This window comes from Scyliorhinus canicula, chromosome 7 (genome assembly GCF_902713615.1).
Source record: "Scyliorhinus canicula chromosome 7, sScyCan1.1, whole genome shotgun sequence".
Lineage (NCBI taxonomy): Eukaryota > Metazoa > Chordata > Chondrichthyes > Carcharhiniformes > Scyliorhinidae > Scyliorhinus > Scyliorhinus canicula.
The window spans coordinates 205,303,502-205,328,501 of NC_052152.1; the positions used below are offsets into that span (position 1 = coordinate 205,303,502).

At 56.3% G+C, this 25,000-nt stretch overlaps 1 protein-coding gene across 5 annotated transcripts in view; it reads left to right on the forward strand.

The window, feature by feature from the left end:
* The window catches only part of angpt4 (angiopoietin 4), a 146,388-nt gene that overhangs the window by 115,926 nt on the left and 5,462 nt on the right, over positions 1–25,000 (forward strand). For 4 of the 5 annotated variants that reach the window (XM_038803771.1, XM_038803774.1, XM_038803772.1 and 1 more), the window contains exons 5-8: positions 2,946–3,061; positions 7,874–7,975; positions 21,292–21,458; positions 24,717–24,847. In XM_038803771.1, coding sequence (XP_038659699.1) covers positions 2,946–3,061; positions 7,874–7,975; positions 21,292–21,458; positions 24,717–24,847 — 516 coding nt within the window. The remainder of the gene's footprint in view (positions 1–2,945; positions 3,062–7,873; positions 7,976–21,291; positions 21,459–24,716; positions 24,848–25,000) is intronic. The other variant, XM_038803773.1, reaches the window with a different exon arrangement.

Sequence of the window (25,000 nt, forward strand, 5' to 3'; positions counted from 1 at the left end):
GGCTCTGCTTCTGCATCAGCACTGCTGCTTCACAGCTCCAGGGTCCCAGGTTCGATTCCCCACTGGGTCACTGTCTGTGCGGAGTCTGCACGTTCTCCCCGTGTCTGCGTGGGTTTCCTCCGGGTGCTCCGGTTTCCTCCCACAAGTCCTGAAAGACATGCTGTTAGGTAATTTGGACATTCTGAATTCTCCCTCTGTGTACCCAAACAGGCGCCGGAATGTGGCGACTAGGGGTATTTTCCAGTAACTTCGTTGCAGTGTTAATGTGAGCCTGTCTGCTCCCTCAGGAGTCTCTGCCTCCACCGGATGTGCTGCTGCTGTGTGTGTGGTGCTCACCAGAGGGTGACGCAGGGGCCTGATCACTAACGTGACCCACCGAGGTGATAGTCGCGGCGATGGTGGATGGTGAATGGTGCAGGTGAAAGCAGCGGCGTGACGTCTACATCTTCCCCGGAGGGTGATCCGGGGTGTCCTGAACCTCTGGCTGGGGGACCGCCCCTATCTCGGGTCATAGTGATCCTGCGGTGAGCTCCTGGGATGGACTGGTCTGTGGGAGAGGGGGCGACTCACTTGCTATAGCAGCGTGTGCGTTGCATTGGGGTCTTGTTTGGCTCTTGTTGAACTCCATTCCTGCCACTCCCCTCTCCTTGACCTCCCCGCAAGTTGCAGGGTCTTTTCCTCGGAGAGGGTGTGGATGGCATCTGGGATGCTGCCTCCCATCCTCTGGCGCCTCCGGCATTTATGGGCCGCTTTATCCTTGAGGACACAGAAAGGACAGAGTGATAGACTTGGATGCAGGTTTTATGGGGGGGGGGGGGTTTGTAGCTGATGGCATGTGTGTGAAAAGCTCCTGGCCAAAGAGGACAACACAAGGGTTGGGGTTTTGTGGAGGGTGGGTTGTCAGGGAGATGCAGACAGGTGGGGTGCTGTCGGCGTCTAGGGGATTGGGGGCTGATGTGAGGAGTGAGGGACGAGAATAACGCCAGGGGCACAGAGGTGGTGACTCAGCAGAGCTGCTCGAAGGAGCTTGTTCTTACGGGATTGCGTGCCGTTCCTTCCAGCGAGCCTGCCAACTCTGACAGCCTCTGCCACCTCATCCCAGGCCTCGTTCAGGTTCGACGGGCTTGTAGTCCTCTCTGCCCCACCCTGGGGAAGAGGGGGGGGGTCCCTCCTCTCCTCAACACCATCCGGCATGCGTTCAACCTCAGTACCCAGGAAACTCACAGCTGGAACGAAAGTCTGTGCTGAGTGGGGAGTTTAAACCTGCTGCAGCTTGTCAGGCTCAGAACCAGAATCCCAACCCCAGCCAATCAGACGCCTGTGTGGCCGTGGCTCGGGAGGGCTACACGTGGGCTGCGTTCCGGCCCATTCGCAGGACGTGAATCTCTCCTTGCCGGCGCTCCCAGCGGCAGGGCGCAGTTACCACGATTCTCCACCGGCGGCAGCACTTAGTCTCCAGACCGTAGAATCCAGACTGTGGTCCAATTGAAACTTATTCGATTCTTACGGGGGTTTGACCGGGTAGATGCTCAGAAAATGGCCAGAATTCCCGAGGAGTGGATTACAGTCGGATTACCCCTGTCCCTTTGTATTGACACTGGAATAGAGCTGCGTGTTTTCATCCAACCTTCCAACCTAGGCCTGTTGTGAAATGAGCCCTGGGGACTCTTGGGCCGGGCATCAGCGTCGAAGGAAGTGAAGTCAGAGCCCCTTAAACAGCACTAGAAACCAGGCAATTTTAAAGTTCCCGGGCACAATGAGAAGCCGGGGAATAGGTAAGTGTGGACGGTAAGTGGGTAAGATTGGGGTGGTGGTGGAGTGGCGGGGGACGGGGTTAGGGTGGGTGTGGTCAAGTGGTGAATCTGGAGGGCAGGAGGATTGGGTGGTCAGTCGGAAGGTAGTTGGGGGGGGGGGTGCTGGGAGGGTATTTGAGGGGTCGGGAGGGTTTGCCATGAGGTTGTCAAGAGGTAGTCGGGTGGGGTAGTTGGCCTTTGAGGGGATAGTCGGTGGTGGTAGGGTAGAGGAGTTGTCAGGAGGGTAATCAGGGGGAGTGGGGTGTAGTCGGGGGGGGGTGGTATGGGTGTAGTCCAGGGTTGGGAGGGTAGTCGGCGGCTTCTGGGAGTCAGACATGTGATTGTTAGGGTGTTGCTGTTGGGATGGAGCAGGTAATCGGGAGGTTGTCAGGTGGTCGGGAAGGTAGTGAGGGTTGGGGGGGGGTGGTAATCAGGGGATCCAGTGGAGGGCTCCGTAGAGTCAGTGCTACAGTAACCCAGGGGTTCAAAGCAGCTTTAATTCTCCTAACTTTTCCTGGATAACTGTTCCTGGAAGACAGTCAGGACCATCCAAAGTCTCAGATTGAAATCGGATCAGTTCCCACTCAAGGGTAGTTGACCACCGAGAGTTTGAACGTCCGAGGCAATTGCCTTGCAGTCCATGCATGGGGCCTTCCTGGGATCCCCCAGTGCATCTTCAAGGTGCCTCCTGGCTACGACACATATGGAGATTGGCCGGTTTGGGCCAATGTTTTCCCTGGTTGGGAATCTGGAACATGGGGTCACAAAATAAGGAATTGTCCATTTTGGACCAAGGTGAGGTAAAATCTCTTCAGTTGGAGGGTTGTGGATCTTTGGAATTCCCGACCCCAGAATGATGCGGATGCTCCATGCTGAGTGTTTTCGAGGAGGTGGGTAGATTTTCTGACTGTGAGGGAATAAGGGATATGGGGACAGTGCAGGAAGGTGAGGTTGGGGTGGAAGATCAACCATGGTCTTGCGGATAGCAGAACAGGATTGAGGGGCCCAATGGCCTACTGCTGCCCCTGTTTCTTCTGTCCTTCTGCTTATCTTCAGCTGCTTTCTGAACTTAAATCCAGGTTTCCAGCATCTGTCATTTCCCTTGTTGCTTCATTCTGCCAGTTCATTGACCTGTTTCCCTTCCGTCAGCAGCAATGGTTAAGAAGGAGGATAAGATCTTCAGAGATTGCGCAGATGCCTTGGAATCTGGAGCCAACATGAGTGGGGTCTACACAATCCACATTGAGAATATGACAAACCCTCACAAGGTAACCAACCACTTGCCTTAATCTCCATGTGAACAGAAAGCCAAGCTGTTCAGTAATAGATTACTTTGTACTGGGGCTGGTTTAGCTCAGTTGGCTGGATGGCTGGTTAATGACGCAGAGCGAGGCCAGCAGCGTGAGTTCAGTTCCTGTATCGGCTAAGGTTATTCATGAAGGTCCTGCCTCCTCAAGCTGGCCTGAGGTGTGGTAATCCTCAGGTTAAACCCTCACCAGTCAGCTCTTCCCCTCGAAGGAGAAAGCAGCCGATAGTCATCTGGGAATATGGCGACTTTATACTTTGTCACCGATATCCTTTTAAAATTCCCATCCACTCCGATGTAAATCTCAATCCTACATTGTTCTAATGGTCAGAAATGCAGGTTCACAAATATCCAGGATTAATCTGGGTTCTCCACTAATTAACGAATCATTGGGCAGCACGGTAGCATTGTGGATAGCACAATTGCTTCACAGCTCCAGGGTCCCAGGTTCGATTCCCGGCTTGGGTCACTGTCTGTGCGGAGTCTGCACATCCTCCCTGTGTGTGCGTGGGTTTCCTCCGGGTGCTCCAGTTTCCTCCCACAGTCCAAAGATGTGCAGGTTAGGTAGATTGGCCATGATAAATTGTCCCTAGTGTCCAAAATTGCCCTTAGTGCTGGGTGGGGTTACTGGGTTATGGGGATAGGGTGGAGGTGTTGACCTTGGGTAGGGTGATCTTTCAAAGAGCCGGTGCAGACTCGATGGGCCGAATAGCCTCCTTCTGCACTGTAAATTCTATGAAATGTCCAGGAGAAACATTGCAGGGAGTAATGAAAACATTGGGCTAGATTCTCCATTTTAGGGACTATGTCCCCATGCCATCGTCAAAACTGTGGCCTTTTAAGCCAGGAAAACTGGCATCAAAAGGCCACAGATTCACAGCCCTGACGGGGGCTAGCGGGGGGGATAGCCGGGGGCTAACGGGGGGGGCTAGCGGGGGGCTGTGGGGGGGGGGCTAGCGGGGGGCTAACGGGGGGTCTTGCGGGGGGCTAGCGGGGGTTAGCGGGGGGCTAGCGGGGGGGCTAGCGGGGGGGCTAGCGGGGGGCTAGCGGGGGGCTAGCGGGGGGCTAGCGGGGGGCTAGCGGGGGGGCTAGCGGGGGGCTAGCGGGGCTAGCGGGGGGCTAGCGGGGGGCTAGCGGGGGGTAACGGGGGGGCTTGCGGGGGGCTAGCGGGGGGCTAGCGGGGGGCTTGCAGGGGGCTAGCGGGGGGCTTGCGGGTGGCTAGCGGGGGGTAGCGGGGGGCTAGGGGGGGCTAACGGGGGCTAGCGGGGGGGTTAGCGGGGGGCTTGCGGGCGGGCTAGCGGGGGGATAGCGGGGGGGCTAGCGGGGGGCTAGCGGGGGGGCTAACGGGGGGATAGGGGGGGGCTTGCAGGGGGCTATCGGGGGGCTTGCAGGGGGCTAGCGGGGGCTTGGGGGGGCTAACGGGGGGCTTGCGGGGGGCTAGCGGGGGGCTAGCGGGGGGGCTAGCGGGGGCTAGCGGGGGCTACGGGGGGCTAGCGGGGGGTTAGCGGGGGCTAGCGGGGGGCAAGCGGGGGGCTAAGGGGGCTAGCGGGGGGCTAGGGGGGCTTGCGGGGTGGCTAGCGGGGGGCTTGGGGGGGGCTAGCGGGGGGCTAGCGGAGGGCTAGAGCGGGGGGCTAGCGGGGGGGCTTGCGGGGGGCTAGGGGGCTAGCGGGGGGCTAGCGGGGGCTAGCGGAGGGCTTGCGGGGGGCTAGCGGGGGGGCTTGCGGGGGACTAGCGGGGGGCTAGCGGGGGGGCTTGCGGGGGGCTAGCGGGGGGGCTTGCGGGGGGGCTAGCGGGGGGGCATGCGGGGGGGGCTTGCGGGAGGCTAGCGGGGGGGCTTGCGGGAGGCTAGCGGGGGACTAGCGGGGGGCTAGCTGGGGGCTAGCGGGGGACTAGCGGGGGGCTAGCTGGGGGCTAGCGGGGGCTAGCAGGCAGCTGTGCTGAAGCTCGAAGCTCCAGCTGCAGATACGGACCCTGCACGTCCGGGTCAGAAACCAGCCTCCAGCGGCCGCACTGTGCTCCGGGGCGGACTCAGCCGACAGACCTGGACGGCCAAAATAGTGCCCCCGATCGGCCGCCCCGGACCACCCGCACACATAGCCCGCACTCCCGAAATAGGCCCCATCTGCCCTCCGATCAGCCCTCACCCCGACTGTGGCAGTGCGGACTGACTTCGCAGCCGCCTCGCAAGTTTCCCAAACGGCAGGACCAGATTGGAACCACGCCGTCAGGAATTCGGCCGGTCGAGGGCGGAGATTAGCGGGCGGGACTCAGGTGGTGGATAAAATCCAGGCTCATGAAACCATGACGAAGATGCTGGTTCCCCTTAGCAAAGGAAATTCTCCATCTTGGTCGAGCTCATGTTTGCCTCCAGATCCACAGAAAGCTGGGTGATTCTGGAATAACTGAGCAAGCCATTCAGTTTCACTGAAGAAGGTGGGTTAACGTCACCTTCTCAAAGACAATAAATACGGCCCTTGCGAGTGGCACCTACGCCCTGTGAATGAATAAATAAAATTTGGAAATGCCTTTAAAATATTGGTTCACGGGCAAAATTACGGAAAGGAATGGAACTTGCTGTGTTTCTCTCTAATGGAAAGGAAGTGCTCTGTTATTCTGTAAGATTGACACTGAAGCATTGTCTGAATCTCACAATGTCTGCATCAACTACATCTGCCGGCTTCTTGTTCTATTTCTTTTGTTTTCTGTCTGTCTGGAAGGGGCAGCATGGTGGCGTAGTGGTTAGCACTGCTGCCCCACGGCTCCGAGGTCCCAGGTTCGATCCCGGCTCTGGGTCACTGTCGTGTGGTTTGCACATTCTCCCCGTGTCTGCGTGGGTTTCGCCCCCACAACCCAAAGATGTGCAGGTTAGGTGAATTGGCCTCGCTAAATTGCCCCTTAATTGGAAAAACTGAATTAGATACTCTAAATTTATATTTTTTTAAATGTCTATCTTGAAGGAGGAAATGGTGTCAACAATAGATCCGGGAATTCGATGGGCGGGATTCTCTCAGCCCGGGGCCGGGAATTGCGCCACGCTGCCCCAACGCCGGGACGCCATTCTCCGGCGAGTGGAGAATCGGTGCCATTGGCGCGGCATGGTCGACGCGGCGCTGGTCGGGGGCCGCTCTACGCGGCCCCCCCTCCGATTCTCGGCCCGGCATGGGGCGGGCGGCCATGGCAAAAACCCCAAGTCCCGCCGCTGTCGCCGTTCACACCTCTTAGCCGGCGGGACCTCAGCGTTGAAGGGTCCGGGGGTGGCCTCAGGGTGGGGGGGGGGGGGGGGAATCGACCCCGGGGGGAGCCTCCAATGGGGCCTGGCCCGTGATCGGGGCACACCGATCGGGCTGGGGGCCTCCTTTCTCCCGCGCCCTGTAGCCCTACGCCATGTTGCGTCGGGTCCGGCGTGGAGAAGGAAGCCACTGGGCATGTGTGTGTTGGTGCCGGTGCCACTGGGCATGTGTGTGTTGGTGCCGGTGCCACTGGGCATGTGTGTGTTGGTGCCGGTGCCACTGGGCATGTGTGTGTTGGCGCCGGTGCCACTGGGCATGTGTGTGTTGGCGCCGGTGCCACTGGGCATGTGTGTGTTGGCGCCGGTGCCACTGGGCATGTGTGTGTTGGCGCCGGTGCGACTGGGCATGTGTGTGTTGGTGCCGGTGCCACTGGGCATGTGTGTGTTGGTGCCGGTGCCACTGGGCATGTGTGTGTTTGGCGCCGGTGCCACTGGGCATGTGTGTGTTGGCGCCGGTGCCACTGCGCATGCGCGGACCCCGCGGTGCCCAGTTGATGCCGGGTTCAGTGGCTGGAGCGGCGTGGGTCGCTGCAGCGCCGTGCTAGCCCCCTGGAGTGGCCAGAATTGCTGATCCTGAGGCCGTGTTGATGCCGTCAACACTTAGCCTCAGGGTCACAGAATCCCAGCCAGTGTGTTTGATATTTGCTTCTTGTTAATTGAACAGGAGGAATGCCGTTCTCCTGTTTTCAGCCCAAGTGCTCCGGCCTGAGGAGAATCGGGATTGTTTGCCGCTGGCTCTCGGAGTGAAGCTATCTGGCCATTCAGCCCCCCTCAGTCCCCTCAATCCCCCTCAGCCCCCCTCAGTTCCCTCAATCCCCCTCAGCCCCCCTCAGCCCCCCTCAGCCCCCCTCAGTCCCCCTCAGTCCCCCTCCGTCCCCCCTCCGTCCCCCCTCCGTGCCCCCCTCAGCCCCCCTCCGTCCCCCCTCCGTCCCCCCTTAGCCCCCCTCAGCCCCCCTCAGCCCCCCTCAGTCCCCCTCAGCCCCCCTCAGTCCTCCATCAGCCCTCCTCAGCCCCCCTCAGCCCCCCTCAGTCCCCCACAGTCACCCCCTTCAGGCCCCACCCCTTGGCAGTGCCAACCTGGCACTTTGGACTCGGAAGGGGGGGGGGGGGGCTGCAAGGAGGTGAATACCCTCCTGACACTTTCCTTCAAGGTGCCGAGGGGGTCCTTCCGGAGAGGTGGGGATGGGGGAGGCTGGACTGGAGAGGCTCAGATTGGGAGATTTTTCTGGCTTGGGGGTCACCTGACTGGTCTTTGGCTGAAAAGAGACTGTGGGGCCCATTCTCACATTGTGCATCATATCCGAGTGAAGGAATGTGCCAGGCTGTTTGAAATAAAAGTATCCGTCTTGTTGCCACGCCATTGATTGGCCATGCAGCGGGTAAGGTTTACAGGCCGTCCATTTTGACAGCAGGCATTCCTGTACCATTGAACCGTGCTCCATTGTGGCTTCAGCCACCCTCTGTAATGTCTCCTTTAATCTGCAGGTTTACTGTCAGATGGAAACCAGTGGTGGGGGCTGGACTGTTATCCAGAGGAGAGTTAATGGCAGCACAGACTTCCAGAGGAATTGGAGGGAATACAAAATGGTGAGTAAAAGGAAGTGCTTGCATTCATATAGCGCCCTTCGCAACCTTGGGAAAACCCAAAGTTGTTTCCACCCAATGAAGCTTGAATACAAAGTGCCGTCACTGCCGTTATGCAGGAAGTGAGTCGGCCAATTACAACACAGCAATGTCCCAGAAGAGGCAATGGGATAAATTTCTAACTAGTTCTGTTAAAGCCACTCGCTGGTACCATGTTTTGTTCCCTGTGTGATCGGTAACTCGTGCTACTCAAACCTTGGTTAATGATGAGATCTGCTGAATCTCGATGAAGAAGATTCAAACTCGTCCAGTGGTAAAAGGTTTATTGAGTAACTGTAACAATAATTGCATGAGTTGTTTACTTTAACTTTGATACTAGTGATAAGGTTAACAAGATCTAACTACGGTAACTATACGTAACTCCACTCGCTATCTGAACTAATCTGATACTGCCCTGGTCACAGTGCACCCAAGAGAGAGAGAGAGAGACCCAATGTGGTTGCCTTTTATACCCCTGTTGGTCCGGCCCTCTAGTGATCATGTGGTGCTACTGATTACACATTAACCCCTTGTGTACAGAGATCACTACAGCGATGTCGGCCGGGGGATAAATATTGGCCCCAGACTCCGGGGAGAACTCCTCTGCTCTTCTTCAGCTCTGGGCCTTTCACACCCACCTGAGCGAACAGGTGGGGCCTCCGACAGTGCAGAGCCTCCCTCAGAGCCATGCGCCAACCTCTCTCTGTGTGAAGAGAGTTTCTCCTGAGGGCTGGACTTTGTCCATCGCCGAATCTGCCGGCGGACCTGGAGGTATTCGGGAATCTGGTGCGGGAAGGATGAAGATGCCTGAATCTGATCACACGGTGAGAAACTGAGGAATATATTTACCGAGGGCTCACCACCAGAACACATGGGGTCATTGGGAACCCATGCCGGCTGACCCTCACGCAGAAGGTATCATGTTTAAAGAGCAGAAAGTCCTGTTTAAAAGCTGAAATTCCGTATGTTGTCTCTCTGAGGGAGGACAGCAATTGGACGGGTCAGTACTGTCGGATGAATGTAACAGAAAACCTTTGAGAGTCCAGGGAGAAAGAAATTCCACCTTGGCACAAATTCAGTTGGTGTCGTCAACAGATGGCGCTGTGTTTGGAGATGTCACAATCCCTCAACACATCGCCTCATAGTTCAGTGAGGGATCGCTGCAAACCTTGTTCAGGTCATCTGGGAACACAGAGCTACCCTACTTCCAGCAGACCGTTGTATAAGGGCATCACAAATGGCCAAGGCCACCAGGGCAGAGGTCAGCACCAAGGTGAATGACTGTCCACTCCATCCGAGGGAGAGGGTCCAGTGCAGAAAAGAATGAATGACTTCCTCCGCACTGCACGGTGAGTGTGAGCTTCATATTGCCTAGAAATGATCGAAAGTTGGGCGGGAAACTGGGGGCACTGAATAGTTAAGCGTTAGACGAGTGTTCCTCCTCGCCAGCTTCCATAGTTGAATAGGCTGCATGTGTGCGCGTCAGCAGGAGCTGAATCACCCTCTTGTGCTTCATACGAACATATGAATTTGGATCAGGAGTAGTCCATTCGGCCCTTCGAGTTTGCTCCATCATTTGATAAGATCGTGGTTGATCGGATGATGGCCTGAATCGACTTTCCTGTGGACCCCCTGTAACCTTTGACTCCCTTGTCAATCAAAAACCCGTCCAATTCAGCTTTAACATATTCAGTGCCCCTGGCTTCAACTGCACTGGGGAAGAGAATTCCACAGACTAACAATCCTCTGAAAGAATATCATCTCCAACCTAAATGGGAAACCCCTTATTCCTAAACAGTGGCCCTGGCTTTTGTCTCTCCCACACAGGGAAACATTCACCATCCACCCTGCCTCAGGATTTTATATGTTTCAGAAAGATACCTTTCATTTTCCTCAACTCCAATGGATACAGACCCAACCTTCCTCATAACACAACACCCCCATCCCAGGAATCAATGGAGAGAACTTTCTCTGAATGGCTTCTGATGCAATTATATCCTTTCTTAAATAAGGATTTAAGAATCCTTATTTAAGGAGACTGAAACTGAACACAGTGGGCGGGATTCTGTGATCCTGAGGCTATGTGTTGACGCCAATGGCACCGATTCTCCGCCCGGCGTCGGGGCGGCCGCAGGGATTCTCCGGCCCGGCCCCGGGCTGAGAGAACCCGCCCAGTATTTCCAGATGTGGTCTCACTACAACAACTGTAGTAAGACCTCTCGTCTTTTGTACTCCATTCCTCTTGTAACAAATGTCAACATTCCATTTTTCTTCCTAATCACTTGCTGGATCTGCAGGCTAACTTTTTGTGATTCATGTACCGGGACACCCAGATCCCTCTGTATCTCAGAGTTCTGTAATCTCTCTCTATTTAACTAATATGCTGTTTTTACATTCTTCCTTCCCAAATGGATGTGTTCACATTTTCTCGCACTATACTCCATCTACCAAATGTCTGCCAACCAGCTAACCTGAGGAAATGAATAAATGAATGTGATCAAAATAGGACTATTAGTTAAAATAGTATAGATAAATAGGGCCCGTCCGATGGTAGTGAGCTCACAGACAAAGGACAAAGGGATTTAGCAAAGCCTGTTTGAGACCCTCGGGGGAGGGTAGCCGCATGGTGAGCATGGTGAAAAGGATGCTGGGGTTACAATGCAAAGTGACCAATTAGGATATAGGGCCAGGTCAGGAGGTGTATGGAATGACCAATGGGAAGCTTATATGTGAATCTTACTGTGAGTTTGAATACATTAGCAGATACCCTTTTGTCTTCTGTATCTCTTGCTGTGGAACTCACAGGAGGCGGCTGTGTGTTCTGGAGTTCTACGAGTAAGCCAGCCTTGCAAGTTGCTTATTATTAAATGATACTATACCTACAAATCCATCTCTCATTTTATTGAGCCAGACTACCGGGTGAAGAATTTAAAGATCAACAAACCTATCAATATCCCTTTGCAGACTCTGTCCTCTTCACAACTACTCTGCTACCTCGCTTTGCGTCATCATCAAATTTAGCAACCATATATTTGACCCCTTCATCCAAGTCATTGATATAGATTGGAAATAGTTGAGGTCCCAGCACTGATCCACTCATTATATTTTGCCAACCCAAAAATGACCCATTTATTCGCACTTTCTGTTTCCTGCCAACAAGCCAATCCTCTATCCGTGCTAATATGTTACCCTGAACATGACAGGCTTTTACTCTGGACAATAACCTTTCATGTGGCACCTTGTCAAACACCTTCTGCAAATCTGAGTACACCACATCCACAGGTTCCCCTTTATCTGGGTTCCTTGTTACCTTCTCAGAAAACTTCAGTAAATTAGTAATTTCCCTTTCATAAAACCGCATTGCTTTTGCCTGATCGCATTAAGGTTTTCTAAATGCCCCACTATAACCTCATTAATTATTCCAGCATTTTCCCTATGACAGATGTTATAGGGAAAATAGTTTCCCTATTTTCCTGCTTTCTGTCTCCCTCCCTTTTTTGAATAGGGGAGTCACATTTGCTATTTTCTAATCCGATGGGAGTTTTCCAGAAACTCTGGAATTTTAGAAAATTACCGTTGAGGTTTCCGGAGTGAGGATTGGAAGGTCGGCTGGGGAGCCTGACACCTCTCGGGACCAGGCGGAAGGCCATCAGTAGGGGATTCTCCTCAACATCACTGGAAACATCGTCATTTTCCCCCTTATGCTTCCAGGAAAAAATTACTCATGATGCCATGGAGAGATCCAAGACCCGGGGTAGAGTACCAGAGATTTATCCAGCGGCAGAGGCAGGTGGAAGACCTGGAGCTGGCACGGGAGCAGGACCATCAGCCCATATTCCACACTGAGTTTGGATTTGTGGGAATGGAGAGTGAGGGGGCATTGTACAGGCCCATAATCTCTGGTTGCCATGGAAACTATGAACGATAGTGACCCTGAGCATCATCACTCCAGTAGCTGTTATTATGCTTCATTCGCAGGGTCGACGGCAGAGAGTTGTGACCAGCCCGCGTGTGTTCCACTCGAGGGCCTGAGCCCCAGTTTAGTGACACTCGCCTGGGTGGGGAGTGGATCACGTGCCGGCCCAGAGCCACAATCCTGGCAAGTGCTGTAGAGTCAGGCTGTGTGGGAGGCAGTGACAGGGGAGGCCACTGGCAGTCGGAGGACTGTCGGAGGGCAGCCCCTCGACGAGAAGGAGTTGCAGAGGCAAGGAGAATCTGGGAGAGCTGCCTGAGGCTTTGAGCAGAAATGCTCAGGTGATGGAGGAGTCCATTCTGGCGTGTCTCAGAGAGGAGAGATCATTGCTTCTTCAATGGAGAATGTGGTGGCTGTCTTGGAGAGGTAGACCCACGAGATCACACAGCGGATGCCTGGTGTGGGCCCCACTCTGCTGGCCCCCTGAGCTCGCTGTGGGGCAGTGAGAGGCTGTCGGTGGAGCTGGAGACCCCCTCGGCTGACAGGAAGTAGGGAGGTGCCATGCTTCACTGAGAAGCTGGGGAGACGCAGCCTGATACATCTGCAGGTTCTTCTGAAGGTGCTCAGAGTGCTGCCAGGGCCTCCCAGCCCCTCTCCAGTGACCAGTGGTCACAAAGAACCCTCCTGCAGTGTCTATAGAGCTGTCTATACCCTGGCCTGTCCCGACATGAGCCAGCCGGAGGGCGCCTGTCAAAGGCCATGAGGCTGGAGAACAGACTGATGCGGAAACACCTGCAGATGTTGGCAATGCCCCTCGTTACAGCACACCGAAACAATTCCAAAAGTTCACTTTCACATCGTGAGGTCACACTGCTGGTGGTGTTATGACTTTAAGGAAGTGTCAGCATCGCATTAAACTGTTGTTGTGTTTTATTCAGTGTGTGTTTATTCACATGAGGGCCTGACAATGTTTTCCCTTCTCTATCCATATCATGTCTGCAAGGGGCACCGACTATTTTCTTGCAGATTAAACCCAAAATATGCAGAAATCCAGCCATAGAGCCATAGAAACGTTACAGCACAGAAGGAGACCATTCAGCCCATCTTGTCCATGCCAGCCCGCGGACACCCAGGTGCCCTTTCTAATCCCACTTTGCAGCACCCGGTCCATAGGCTAAAAAACCTCATTGCCCTTTCCCCCCTGGCTGTCCTCAACTGAATTCTCCAGCCCTCGTGCAGTGTATTTGTCACCTCTTGGATGGCTGCTTGGGAGATGCCGCAGATGTCACCTGTGGACTGCTGGAAGAAATCAGGCACACAGAAACTGCATGCTGCTGTGACCCTCAGGGTGTCCACTGTAACTGTGTACGCAGGTCACACTGCAGTAGGGCGCATACTCCTGCCATGGTCTCCATAGGGAGGGGTAGTATCTTCAGGAATTCTCTCTCTAACATCTGTAAACAAGAGGAGCCAGGGGCCTGCGTCTACCTCCGCCCTGCTGCCTGGCTTCCTGTGCTGCACTGATCCACTCCAACACTCGAGGGTGAAGGAGAACAGGGTGAACGATGCCCATTGTGCAACACCCTCTGTCATTAATACAGCCTCTGAGGTGCCCTCCCCTGAGCAACTCAGATATGTAACACCACTTTAAGGAGTGGCCTTTCTGTCCCTTGGATATGTGCTAGCCCTTTAACTTTTGGAACAGACACTTTCAGCTTAGTCACCCCTTGCCTTAGATTCCTCCAAATGAGCACGTGTCAGCACAGAGAGAGATAATTTGCAAAGACAATGTAGCTCCCCGTGACTCAGTCTCACAGTAATCAGGGAAGCCACAATTAACTCATCAGTGTTCAACTGGCAGGTTATTGAAGGCAACAGGAGACTCGTATCTCCCGTGATGGCTGCATTAAATCCACCAATTTATAATTGAATTGCAGCTGCAAGCGTTTGAGACAATTTCTGAGTTTGTTGCTGTAGTTTACCGTGCCTGGCACTGACTGAATCATCGAGTTAGAGATGTTTACAGCATCGAAACAGGCCCTTCGCCCAACTAGCCCATGCTGCCCGGTTTGCTGCCATTTGGGCTTTGACACGTGGCCTCACACACTCCGCCCACTTCCCCCTCTCCCGAAAGCTCAACAAAATACAACCCAAGCGCCAATTCCCAATTGGTTATCGCTTGTCACTCAACCCCCAAAACCAAGGAATCAAATGTTTTTCTATTCTCGCCGGCAGAACTTTTCAATCTCTTTGAAATTTCCAAGCAGGCTGGGTGGAGGTGGGGTGGGGGTGTTTCGGGGGGGGGGGGGGGGGGGGGGTTGGTTTGTTGGGAGGGGGGGGTTGATGGGAGGGGGGTTGGGGGGGGCTATCTGATCAGCCCCCTTTCCCCCTATCATCTGGTTTAGCACACTGGACTATATCGCTGGCTTTGAAAGCAGACCAAGGCAGGCCAGCAGCATGGTTCAATTCCCGTACCAGCCTCCCCGAACAGGCGCTGGAATGTGGCGACTAGGGGCTTTTCACGGTAACTTCATTGAAGCCTACTCGTGACAATAAGCGATTTTCATTTCATTTCATTTCATCTCACCCAATGCCACAGGATATACAGAGTACAGCCTAACTGGTAAATGTCAAACATGATCTGCCTGCCATCCCACTTCAACTCTCCCTTTCGGAATATCCCTCTGTTCCTGCCTCTCTCATGTCTTTGTCGAGCTTCCTCTTTAACCTGTCTGTACTCTTCATGTCAGCTACTCCCCTGTGGGGGCAAGCTCCACATTCTCACCACTCTCTGGGTCGGACATTTCTCCCGAACTCCCTGTTGGCTGTATTAGTGAATATTTTATAATTGTGATCCTTGATCATCAAAGAAGCCCAAGAGGAGGTGAAGAGAATGATGGAGAGAAAGAGACTGATTTCCCCCGTCTTTGGTGCCATCACACCGAATAGCTGAGGAGGAGAGTCTGGCCTTTGCGATCCTGGACCACTGGGGGGGGGGGAAGTCTGAAGGACGATTGGCTGCTGTGCTCCTGGAGAAGTCGATCCCTTCAGGAAAAGGGGCCAGGAAAGTTGAGAGAAAAGCTGCACACATCCTCAATCGGATAGTGGGACAAGGAGTTGCTTTTACGTGGCCCCGAGCTTTAGTCCTTGAGCTACTCAGGAGCTCGGGTCCGGTGCTGGAGTACTCGCACCGAATGATGTGAAAACTTAATGCAGTGTGTCTTTAAATTGCACATTTCAGTTCTCCACCTGATTCTGGCCGAGGGTGACCATCCCGGCTTTTAAAATGCTGATTGTGTGGGAAAGATCGCAGAAAGCTACAAACCCACAAGAATTAATTTAAAAATAGCATCGAACACGGAATTTTATTGAATGCAGTAAGCATTGTCAGAAACAAAGATTAAGTATGTAGCCTTTCGAGAATTGCTCTCTCCCGGTGAGTCTAGGAAATGGAAGGAATGAACTGCCAGAAAGGTGATGCCCCCCACTTTAGGTAGAGAAGTGATAACTGAATCCCCTGTTGGGTGTATTAGTGACTGTCATACTTAGAGCCCTCTCTCCTGCAAGTGGAAATATCTTCTCGATGATGTCTATCCTCAAATGCTTTCATAACTTTAAAGGTCTTAATCGCATCGCCTTCTCTTTTGTGGAGATAAAATCCCAGACTGTTCAGTTATTGTTCAGTGCTGTAACCTCTCGTCTTCCTAAATCTTCTTTCACACCTTCCCCCCGGGGCTTCGATCTCCTTGTTGTGTCCCGGACAACTGGACTGAGTACAGCATTCTTATCTTCATCCTTTGAAGAAAGACAGGAGGTTTCCCAAGGGATCTCCCGTTGCGCCAATATTGTTCACATTCTTCAAGAAAAATATGTATTTGGCAAAAAGCCTTGTGGAGCAAAAGCAAAAACAACTGACTAGCTGGGAAACTGCCTCGAAACGCAACAAGAAGTCATTTCACAGGAGTCTGTAAATCCAATGCTGAACCTGGGTCAACCTGGATCACAGTCCAGGTCCAATTGAGAAGACATTTGCCTGTAACTGTTCCTCTACATGTCACCCAGTCTCGACTTCTTGGCCATTCTCTCTCTTTATCCGCCCTGTCCTTCACTCTCTGCCATCCTGCTTCACTACCCCCTGACACACACACAGCTCTCACTATTCACTATTTAACTATATCATTCATTTTGTGTTGTGGTCGATCAAATCCTCCAACACAGGAGCTTCCGTCTGTCTTGGCAGGTGAGGTGGGGGGGGGGGGGGGGGGGGGGGGGGGGGGGGGGGTGGTAATGTTGGAAACACAGCAGCCGTGTTGCACACAGGCAGATCCCACAAACAGCACTGTGCTAATGACTGGATAACCTGTATTAACGATGTTGATTGAGGAATAATCATCGGCTGTGGAGGAGGTTAACCTGGTAACAGGATTGGTATCGAAGAGAACTCCCCCTGCAATAGAATCTGTTACACCGGCCGGGACTTTCAGCCTCCCCACCACCGCCCCCCCCCCCCCCCCCCCGCCCACACCCCTCCCAGCCCATACACCACCCCCAAATCCACATCCATCCCCTAACCCGCATACACCCCCCAGCCCGCACCCACCCCCTCAGCCCGCACCCAACCCCCCAGCCCGCACCCACCCCCCCAGCCCGCACCCAACCCCCCAGCCCGCACCCACCCCCCCAGCCCGCACCCAACCCCCCAGCCCGCACCCCAACCACCCAGCCTGCACTCACCCCCCCAGCCCGCACCCACACCCCCCAGCCCGCACCCAACCCCCCAGCCCCCACCCACCCCCCAGCCCGCACCCAACCCCCCAGCCCGCACCCACTCCCCCCAGCCCGCACCCACCCCCCCAGCCAGCACCCCACCCCCCCAGCCCACACCCAACCCCCCAGCCTGCACTCACCCCCCCAGCCCGCACCCACCCCCCCAGCCCGCACCCAACCCCCGAGCCCGCACCCCAACCCCCCAGCCTGCACTCACCCCCCCAGCCCGCACCCACACCCCCCAGCCCGCACCCAACCCCCCCAGCCCGCACCCACCCCCCAGCCCGCACCCAACCCCCCAGCCCGCACCCACTCCCCCCAGCCCGCACCCACCCCCCCAGCCAGCACCCCACCCCCCCAGCCCACACCCACCCCCCCAGCCCACACCCACCCCCTCCAGCCCGCACCCCACCCCCCCAGCCCGCACCCCAACCCCCCCCAGCCCGCACCCGCCCCCCCAGCCCGCACCCCACTCCCCCAGCCCGCACCCCCCCCCCCCAGCCCGCACCCACCCCCCCAGCCCGCACCCCACTCCCCCAGCCTACACCCAGCCCACACCCACCCACACAGCCCGCACCCACCCACACAGCCCGCACCCATCCCCCCAGCCTGCACACACCCCCCCAGTCCGCACCCCACCCCCCCAGCCCGCACCCACCCCCCCAGCCCACACCCACCCACACAGACCGCACCCAGCCGCACAGCCCGCACCCACACCCCCAGCCCACACCCATTAACCCCAGCCCGCCCCCAGCCCCCACCCAACCCCCCCAGCCCGCACCCAACCCCCCAGCCCGCACCCACCCCCTGCCAGCCCGCACCCAACACCCCCAGCCCGCACCCCACTCCCCAGCCCGCAACCACCCCCACAACCCGCACCCAACCCCCCAGCCCGCACCCACCCCCCCCAGCCCGCACCCAACCCCCACAGCCCGCACCCACTCCCCCAGCCCGCACCCACCCCCCCAGCCCACACCCACCCACACAGCCCGCACCCACCCCCCCAGCCCGCACCCCAACCCCCCAGCCCACACCCACCCACACAGCCCGCACCCACCCCCCCAGCCCACACCCACCCCCCCCAGCCCGCACCCAACCCCCACAGCCCGCACCCACTCCCCCAGCCCGCACCCACCCCCCCAGCCCGCACCCACCCCCCCAGCCCGCACCCACCCCCCCAGCCCGCACCCACCCCCCCAGCCCACACCCACCCACACAGCCCGCACCCACCCCCCCAGCCCGCACCCCAACCCCCCAGCCCACACCCACCCACACAGCCCGCACCCACCCCCCCAGCCCACACCCACACCCCAGCCCGCACCCCACTCCCCCAGCCCGCACCCACCCCCCCAGCCCGCACCCACCCCCCCAGCCCGCACCCAACCCCCCAGCCCGCACCCACCCCCCCAGCCCGCACCCCACTCCCCCAGCTCACACCCAGCACCCCCTGCCCGCACCCGCCCCCCCAGCCCACACCCACCCCCTCCAGCCCGCACCCCACCCCCCCCAGCCCGCACCCCAACCCCCCCAGCCCGCACCCGCCCCCCCAGCCCGCACCCCACTCCCCCAGCATGCACCCCACCCCCCCAGCCCGCACCCCACTCCCCCAGCCTGCACCCCACCCCCCAGCCAGCTCCCCACCCCCCCAGCCCGCACCCACCCCCACAGCCCGCACCCACTCCCCCAGCCCGCACCCACGCCCCCAGCCCGCACCCACCTCCCCCAGCCCGCCCCCAGCCCCCACCCACTCCCCCAGCCCGCTCCCCACCCCCCCAGCCCGCACCCACCCCCACAGCCCGTACCCACCCCCCCAGCCCACACCCAACCCCCCAGCCCGCACCCACCCCCCCAGCCCACACCCAACCCCCGAGCCCGCACCCAACCCCCCAGCCCGCACCCCAACCCCCCAGCCCACACTCACCCCCCCAGCCCGCACCCACCCCCACAGCCCGCACCCAATCCCCCCCAGCCCGCACCCCACTCCCCCAGCCCGCACCCACCCCCACAGCCAGCACCCAACCCCCCCAACCGCACCCACCCTCCCAGCCCGCACCCACCCCCACAGCCCGCACCCACTCCCCCAGCCCGCACCCACCCCCCCCAGCCCGCACCCCACTCCCCCAGCCCGCCCCCAGCCCCCACCCACTCCCCCAGCCCGCTCCCCACCCCCCCCAGCCCGCACCCACCCCCACAGCCCGTACCCACCCCCCAGCCCACACCCAACCCCCCAGCCCGCACCCACCCCCCCCAGCCAGCACCCAACCCCCCAGCCCGCACCCCACCCCCCCAGCCCGCACCCACCCCCCAAGCCCGCACCCAACTCCCCCAGCCCGCAACCAACCCCCCCAGCCCACACCCAACCCCCCAGCCCACACCCAACCCCCCAGCCCGCACCCAACCCCCCAGCCCGCACCCCACTCCCCCAGCCCGCACCCACCCCCCCAGCCCACACCCATCCCCCGAGCCCACACCCAACCCCCCAGCCCGCACCCAACCCTCCAGCCCGCACCCACTCCCCCCCAGCCCGCACCCACCCCAACAGCCCGCACCCACCCCCCCAGCCCACACCCAACCCCCCAGCCCGCACCCAACCCCCCCAGCCCGCACCCAACCCCCCCAGCCCACAACTACCCCCCCAGCACGCACCCCACCCCCCCAGCCCGCACCCCACTCCCCCAGCCTGCACACACACCCCCAGCCCGCACCCCACCCCCCCAGCCCGCACCCAGCCCCCCAGCCCGCACCCACCTCCCCAGCCCGCACCCACCCCCCCAGCCCGCACCCAACCCCCCAGCCCCAACTCACCCCCCCAGCCCACACCCAACCCCCCCAGCCTGCACCCCACTCCCCAAGCCCGCACCCACCCCCCACCCCCACCGCCCCACTCCCCCAGCCCGCACCCAACCCTCCAGCCCGCACCCACCCCCCCAGCCCGCACCCACCCCCCCAGCCCGCACCCACCCCCCGAGCCCGCACCCAACCCTCCAGCCCGCACCCACCCCCCCGCCCGCACCCAACCCCTCAGCCCGCACCCAGCCCCCACCCACCCCCCCAGCCCGCACCCACCCCCCAGCCCACACCCAACACCTCAGCCCAGACACCCCCCCAGCCCACACCCAAACCCCCCCCCAGCCCGCACACACCCCCCCAGCCCACACCCAAACCCCCCCAGCCCGCACAACTCCCCCAACCCACATCCACCCCCCCCAGCCCGCACCCAACCCTACGGACCACCATTAGCCACACATCCCTGATCCCCTTACCAAATAACAGACTCTCAATCTCTGTCTTAAAACTCCCGCTATGCCAGCACCCATAACCATTAGGGATAGAGTCCAGACTTCACCTTTTGTTTCTGATCGCCACCATGGGGGCTGGTTTAGCTCAGTGGGCTGAACAGCTGGTTTGAGATGCGTGGCGAGGCCAGCAGTGTGGGTTCAATCCCCGTACCGGCTGAGGTTATTCATGAAGGCCCCACCTTGCCCCTCGCCTGAGGTGTGGTGACCCTCAGGTTAAATCGCCATTGATCAGCTCTCCCCCGCAAAGGGAAAGCAGGCGATGGTCATCTGGGGCTATGGCGACTTTCCCTTTATTATGTCTGGTCCCACTACACAGAGATTTCATTGCTCACAGCACTAGCTCTGTCTTACACTTCTGTGATATGGAGATGCCGGCGTTGGACTGGGGTGAGCACAGTAAGAAGTCTTACAACACCAGGTTAAAGTCCAACAGGTTTGTTTCAAACACTAGCTTTCGGAGCGTAACTCCTTCCTCAGGTGAATGAAGCAGTGCTCCGAAAGCTAGTGTTTGAAACAAACCTGTTGGACTTTAACCTGGTGCTGTAAGACTTCTTGCAGTTCTGTGACCGCACAGGTAAGTTGGACATCGATTTTTTGTTTTGTTTTTAATTAGTGTCAAAGTCATGAAGAAAGCGGGCATTTAGTTTGTCAAGTCCATGCGACAATTTTGTGAAAATATTATTTATTCCACCACTTGCAAGTTTTATTCGGGCTAGTTTTCAAATCTATCGTCTCTTGCTGCCTCATCACCTCAGCTCCCACCTGTTTCCTCTCCCAGTCTCCACCTCCTGGTGTCAGCATCCCTCTGATTTGAAGAGCAGGACTGGAGTTGTTTGCTGTTCTGTTTCTTCCTCGCTCAGTCCCTGAACCTTGCGGAAATGATGCGGCATCTTCTCCCAATAGTTATGGGACTGCACAAGGCCCTTTTGCCAGTTGGTGGTGTGGGCTGTGATCGAACTGAAAGCTTGATTAAATTTATTTCTGCGTTGCGTGGATGAATCTGGCTGACACGTGGAGTAGGAGGCGGGATTACTGCTGAAACAAGAGTATAGCAACAAATACACACGCGTGACATTGAATCACTTTCCAACTGCATTCAAAAAGAAAGTCACACAAAAACCTGAAGGAACTTTGTCCAATTTTCTGACACAAAATGCTTCATTGGTCTTGAAGCACGTTGGGCCATCCTGAGTCTGTGTGAACGGCGCGGTAGAAATCCAAGCTTGTCCCTTTTTCCTCTGGTTCCCAGCGACATACTGCCCTAGTTCCGCCTTTCTCACACTGCTGCGTTTCTCCGGCAGGGTTTCGGAGATGAAGCCGGTGAGTACTGGCTGGGGAACGAGGCCATTCACCTGCTGACCAGCCAACGGGTCTACTCATTACGGATTGAGCTGTGGGACTGGGATGGAAACCAGGTCTATTCCCTGTATGAGAAGTTCAGCTTGAGCAGCGAGAAACAGAATTACAGGTACTGCGTTTGCTTTCGGTTGGAAACGGTCACTGGGAGACTAGTAAAAGTCACTCACAGTAAAACGAATGATTTCCAAGCCAAAATATTACACTCCAAACTTTCCAGGGCCCCCGTGGTCCATGAAGTCATTGAACTTGGCATACTAGATTTTATTATTTTGCAAGTGTGTCCAATATAAGACAGAATCACACAGATAAAATGATTGTTTTGATAATAATTAATTTAAAAACTCTATGAGATGGAGAGACCGAACCTCCTTGCACCGACTCACAGTCCAAACCTTCCCAGAATGGTGCATGGAAAAACTGGAAGGAAGATGCTAGACATGAAATGAAATGAAATGAAATGAAAATCGCTTATTGTCACGAGTAGGCTTCAATGAAGTTACTGTGAAAAGCCCCTAGTCGCCACATTCCGGCGCCTGTCCGGGGAGGCTGGTACGGGAATCAAACCGTGCTGCTGGCCTGCTTGGTCTGCTTTAAAAGCCAGCGATTAGCCCTGTGAGCTAAACCAGCCCCTGTTTCATCAGGGGCAGCTGGACAGTAATGTTAATGACCAGGCTAATGGGGCCATGGCTTCATTGGAAATTAAGTCCAAATGGTGAATCTGAAATTCAAATCTAGCCTCGGTTATCGTGACCAATGAAGGTAAGGAAATCTGTCTCCCTTACCCGAGCTGGCCTACATGTGACTCCAGCCCTTACCCGAGCTGGCCTACATGTGACTCCAGCCCTTACCCGAGCTGGCCTCCATGTGACTCCAGCCCTTACCCGAGCTGGCCTCCATGTGACTCCAGCCCTTACCCGAGCTGGCCTCCATGTGACTCCAGCCCTTACCCGAGCTGGCCTCCATGTGACTCCAGCAAGGGGCTCAGTTGTATCAAACCTCTGTGAAGTCTAACGGGACAGGCCACCCGACATTGACCAACAGCAAGTGTGGTACACAGTGGTCGGCACTACTGCCTCACAGCACCAGGGACCCGGGTTCAATTCCGGCCTTGGGTCACTGCCTGTGTGGAGTCTGCACGTTCTCCCCGTGTCTGCGTGGATTTCCTCCGGGTGCTCCGGTTTCCTCCCACAGTCCAAAGATGTGCATGATAGATGGATTGGCCATAATAAATTGCCCTTAGTGTCCAGGAATGTGCAGGTTAGGTTATGGGGTTATGGGATGGGGGGGGGGGGGGGGGGGGGGGGGGGGGGGGGGGGGGGAGCCTATGGGTAGAATTCATTCAAAGGGTCGGTGCAGACTCGATGGGCCAAATGGCCTCCTTTTGCACTGTGGGAACTCTATGATTCTAGGTCTTCGTATCTAACATCTGGGGGCTTGTGCCAAAGTTTGGAGAGCTGTCCCACAGACTTGTCGAACAACAGTCTGACATCTTCTCCTGGAATCGTATCTTTCACACAATGTCACAGATTACAATCCCTGGGTATATCCTGTCCCACCGACAGAACAGACTCAGAAGAGGCGATGGCTCAGTGGTATACAGCCAGGACGGAGTGTGCCTGGGCGTCCTCAACATCGACTCCGGATTCCATGATATCTCATGGCTTCAGGGTGAAGCATTGGCAAGGAAATATCCTGCTAACAACCGCCCTACCGCCCCCCCATCCCCCCCCCCCCCCCCCCCCCCCCCCCCCCCCCAACCACCCCCACCCCCCCACCCCCCCAAGCTGACCCTGGATTCCACGCGGAAGAAGCTCTGAAGATGGCAAGGGCTCAGATTGTATTCTGGCTGAAATTTAACTTTGTGTCTAACTAAGTTCACCCCACTCCACCCACCACATTCTCCACTCTTACAGACCCCATAAAATCCCCCTTCCCCCCCCACCTACAGTAAGAGAAAAGGACACAGAGACTGAGAGAGAAAAAGGCTGAGAGAGAGATTCGAACTGGGGACAGAGGTGCGAAAGAGTAACAGACCCATCCAGAAGCATGGAGAGTCTAAAATAATAATAAGATCAAGGATTGAATTTTCACAAATGAGATTGAATAAATGTTGTGTCTCGGTGCCAATGCAAACATTGCTATGTTTTTCTAAGATGGTTTCTAACGGCACAGACTGTTTGCTCACAGTTCTGTGCTTCACGCAGTGTAGCAACCTCAAAGAATATAACTCGATCGTTCTCTTGTCAAACTGACCATTTATCCAACACAATGAAACTCTGCAGATAAAAGTCTTTTCACCAGTCCACCCTCAGTCATGTCACTCTCTCTGTCACCTCATGATTCTTCCCAACAGCATTTTCATACATACTTTTGGCAAAGTGCCAAAGTGCAGAACATTCTCCCCCCCTCCCATTCTAAAATGTTCACTAAATGCTTGCGTTGAACACACAGAGGACAATGATCTCACAAACCGTATTAAGTTCTACAAATACTCTGGCATGAGGGAATTGTCCTGTAAGGAAAGATTGAGGAGGTTATGTTTTTTATTATATGGGTGGCACAGTGGTTAGCACTGCTGCCTCACAGCTCCAGGGACCCGGGTTCAATTCTGACCTCGGGTGACTATCGGTGTGGAGACTGCATGTTCTCCCCGTGGGTTTCCTCCGGGTGCTCCGGTTTCCTCCCATGGTCTAACGGCGTGCAGGTTAGGTGGATTGGCCTTGACAAAATTGCATCTTCGTGTCCAAAGATGTGAAGGTTAGCTGGGGCTATGGGGGTAGGGCGGGGGAATGGGCCTTGGTAGGCCACTATTTCGGAAGGCCGGTTCAGATTCGTTGGGCCGAATGGCCTCCTTCTGCACTGTAAGGATTCTATGTTCCTTGGAGTTTAGAAGAATGAGAGAAGATCTGATTGAAATTCTCACGGGCAGATGCTGAGAAAATGTTTCTCCTGTGGGGAATCTAGAACACTGGGTGATGGTCTCCAGAAACAAGTGGTAGCCATTTAGCAGTGAGGTGAGAGGGGATTTCTTCACTCGGAGAGATGTAAATCTTTGGAATTCTCTACCTGAGGGAGTTGTGGATTCTCAGGGGTGGAGCCCATTTAAGGTCGAGGCTGATGGATTGTTTTGGTATGAAAGGATTTGAGTCTGTAAAGTATCTGGTTATCTCGGTGAAGAAAACCTCCTGCAGAATTATAGCTTGACTCTTCTTAAAGCTCGCTTTATATCTGCCCTTTGATCAGGGTGCTGGTGGCTAGATTAGAGGTGAAGATGGAAGTGACGTACTCCGCATGCCTAAAGAGCCAACACATAACTGCACAGAAAGAAGTACGACAGTGGTTTATAATTCCGCCTTCTTTTCCGCAGGCTTTTCCTGAAAGGATACAGCGGAACAGCAGGACGCCAAAGCAGTTTAGCTGTTCACGGAACGAGTTTCAGCACAAGAGATGCAGACAACGACAACTGTCACTGCAAGTGTGCATTGATGTTAACTGGAGGTATGATGAGAAGCCAGTCTCTGCTCCTGCACCCGCTTTTGCCAATGGCAACACTCCCCAATTCAGTTGCATGTTTAAGATCAGAGTTGAGCGCTTTTAGGGAGTTGTTCAATCTCGTATACACACCCAACTATCCCTTGGGATGGGGGGGGG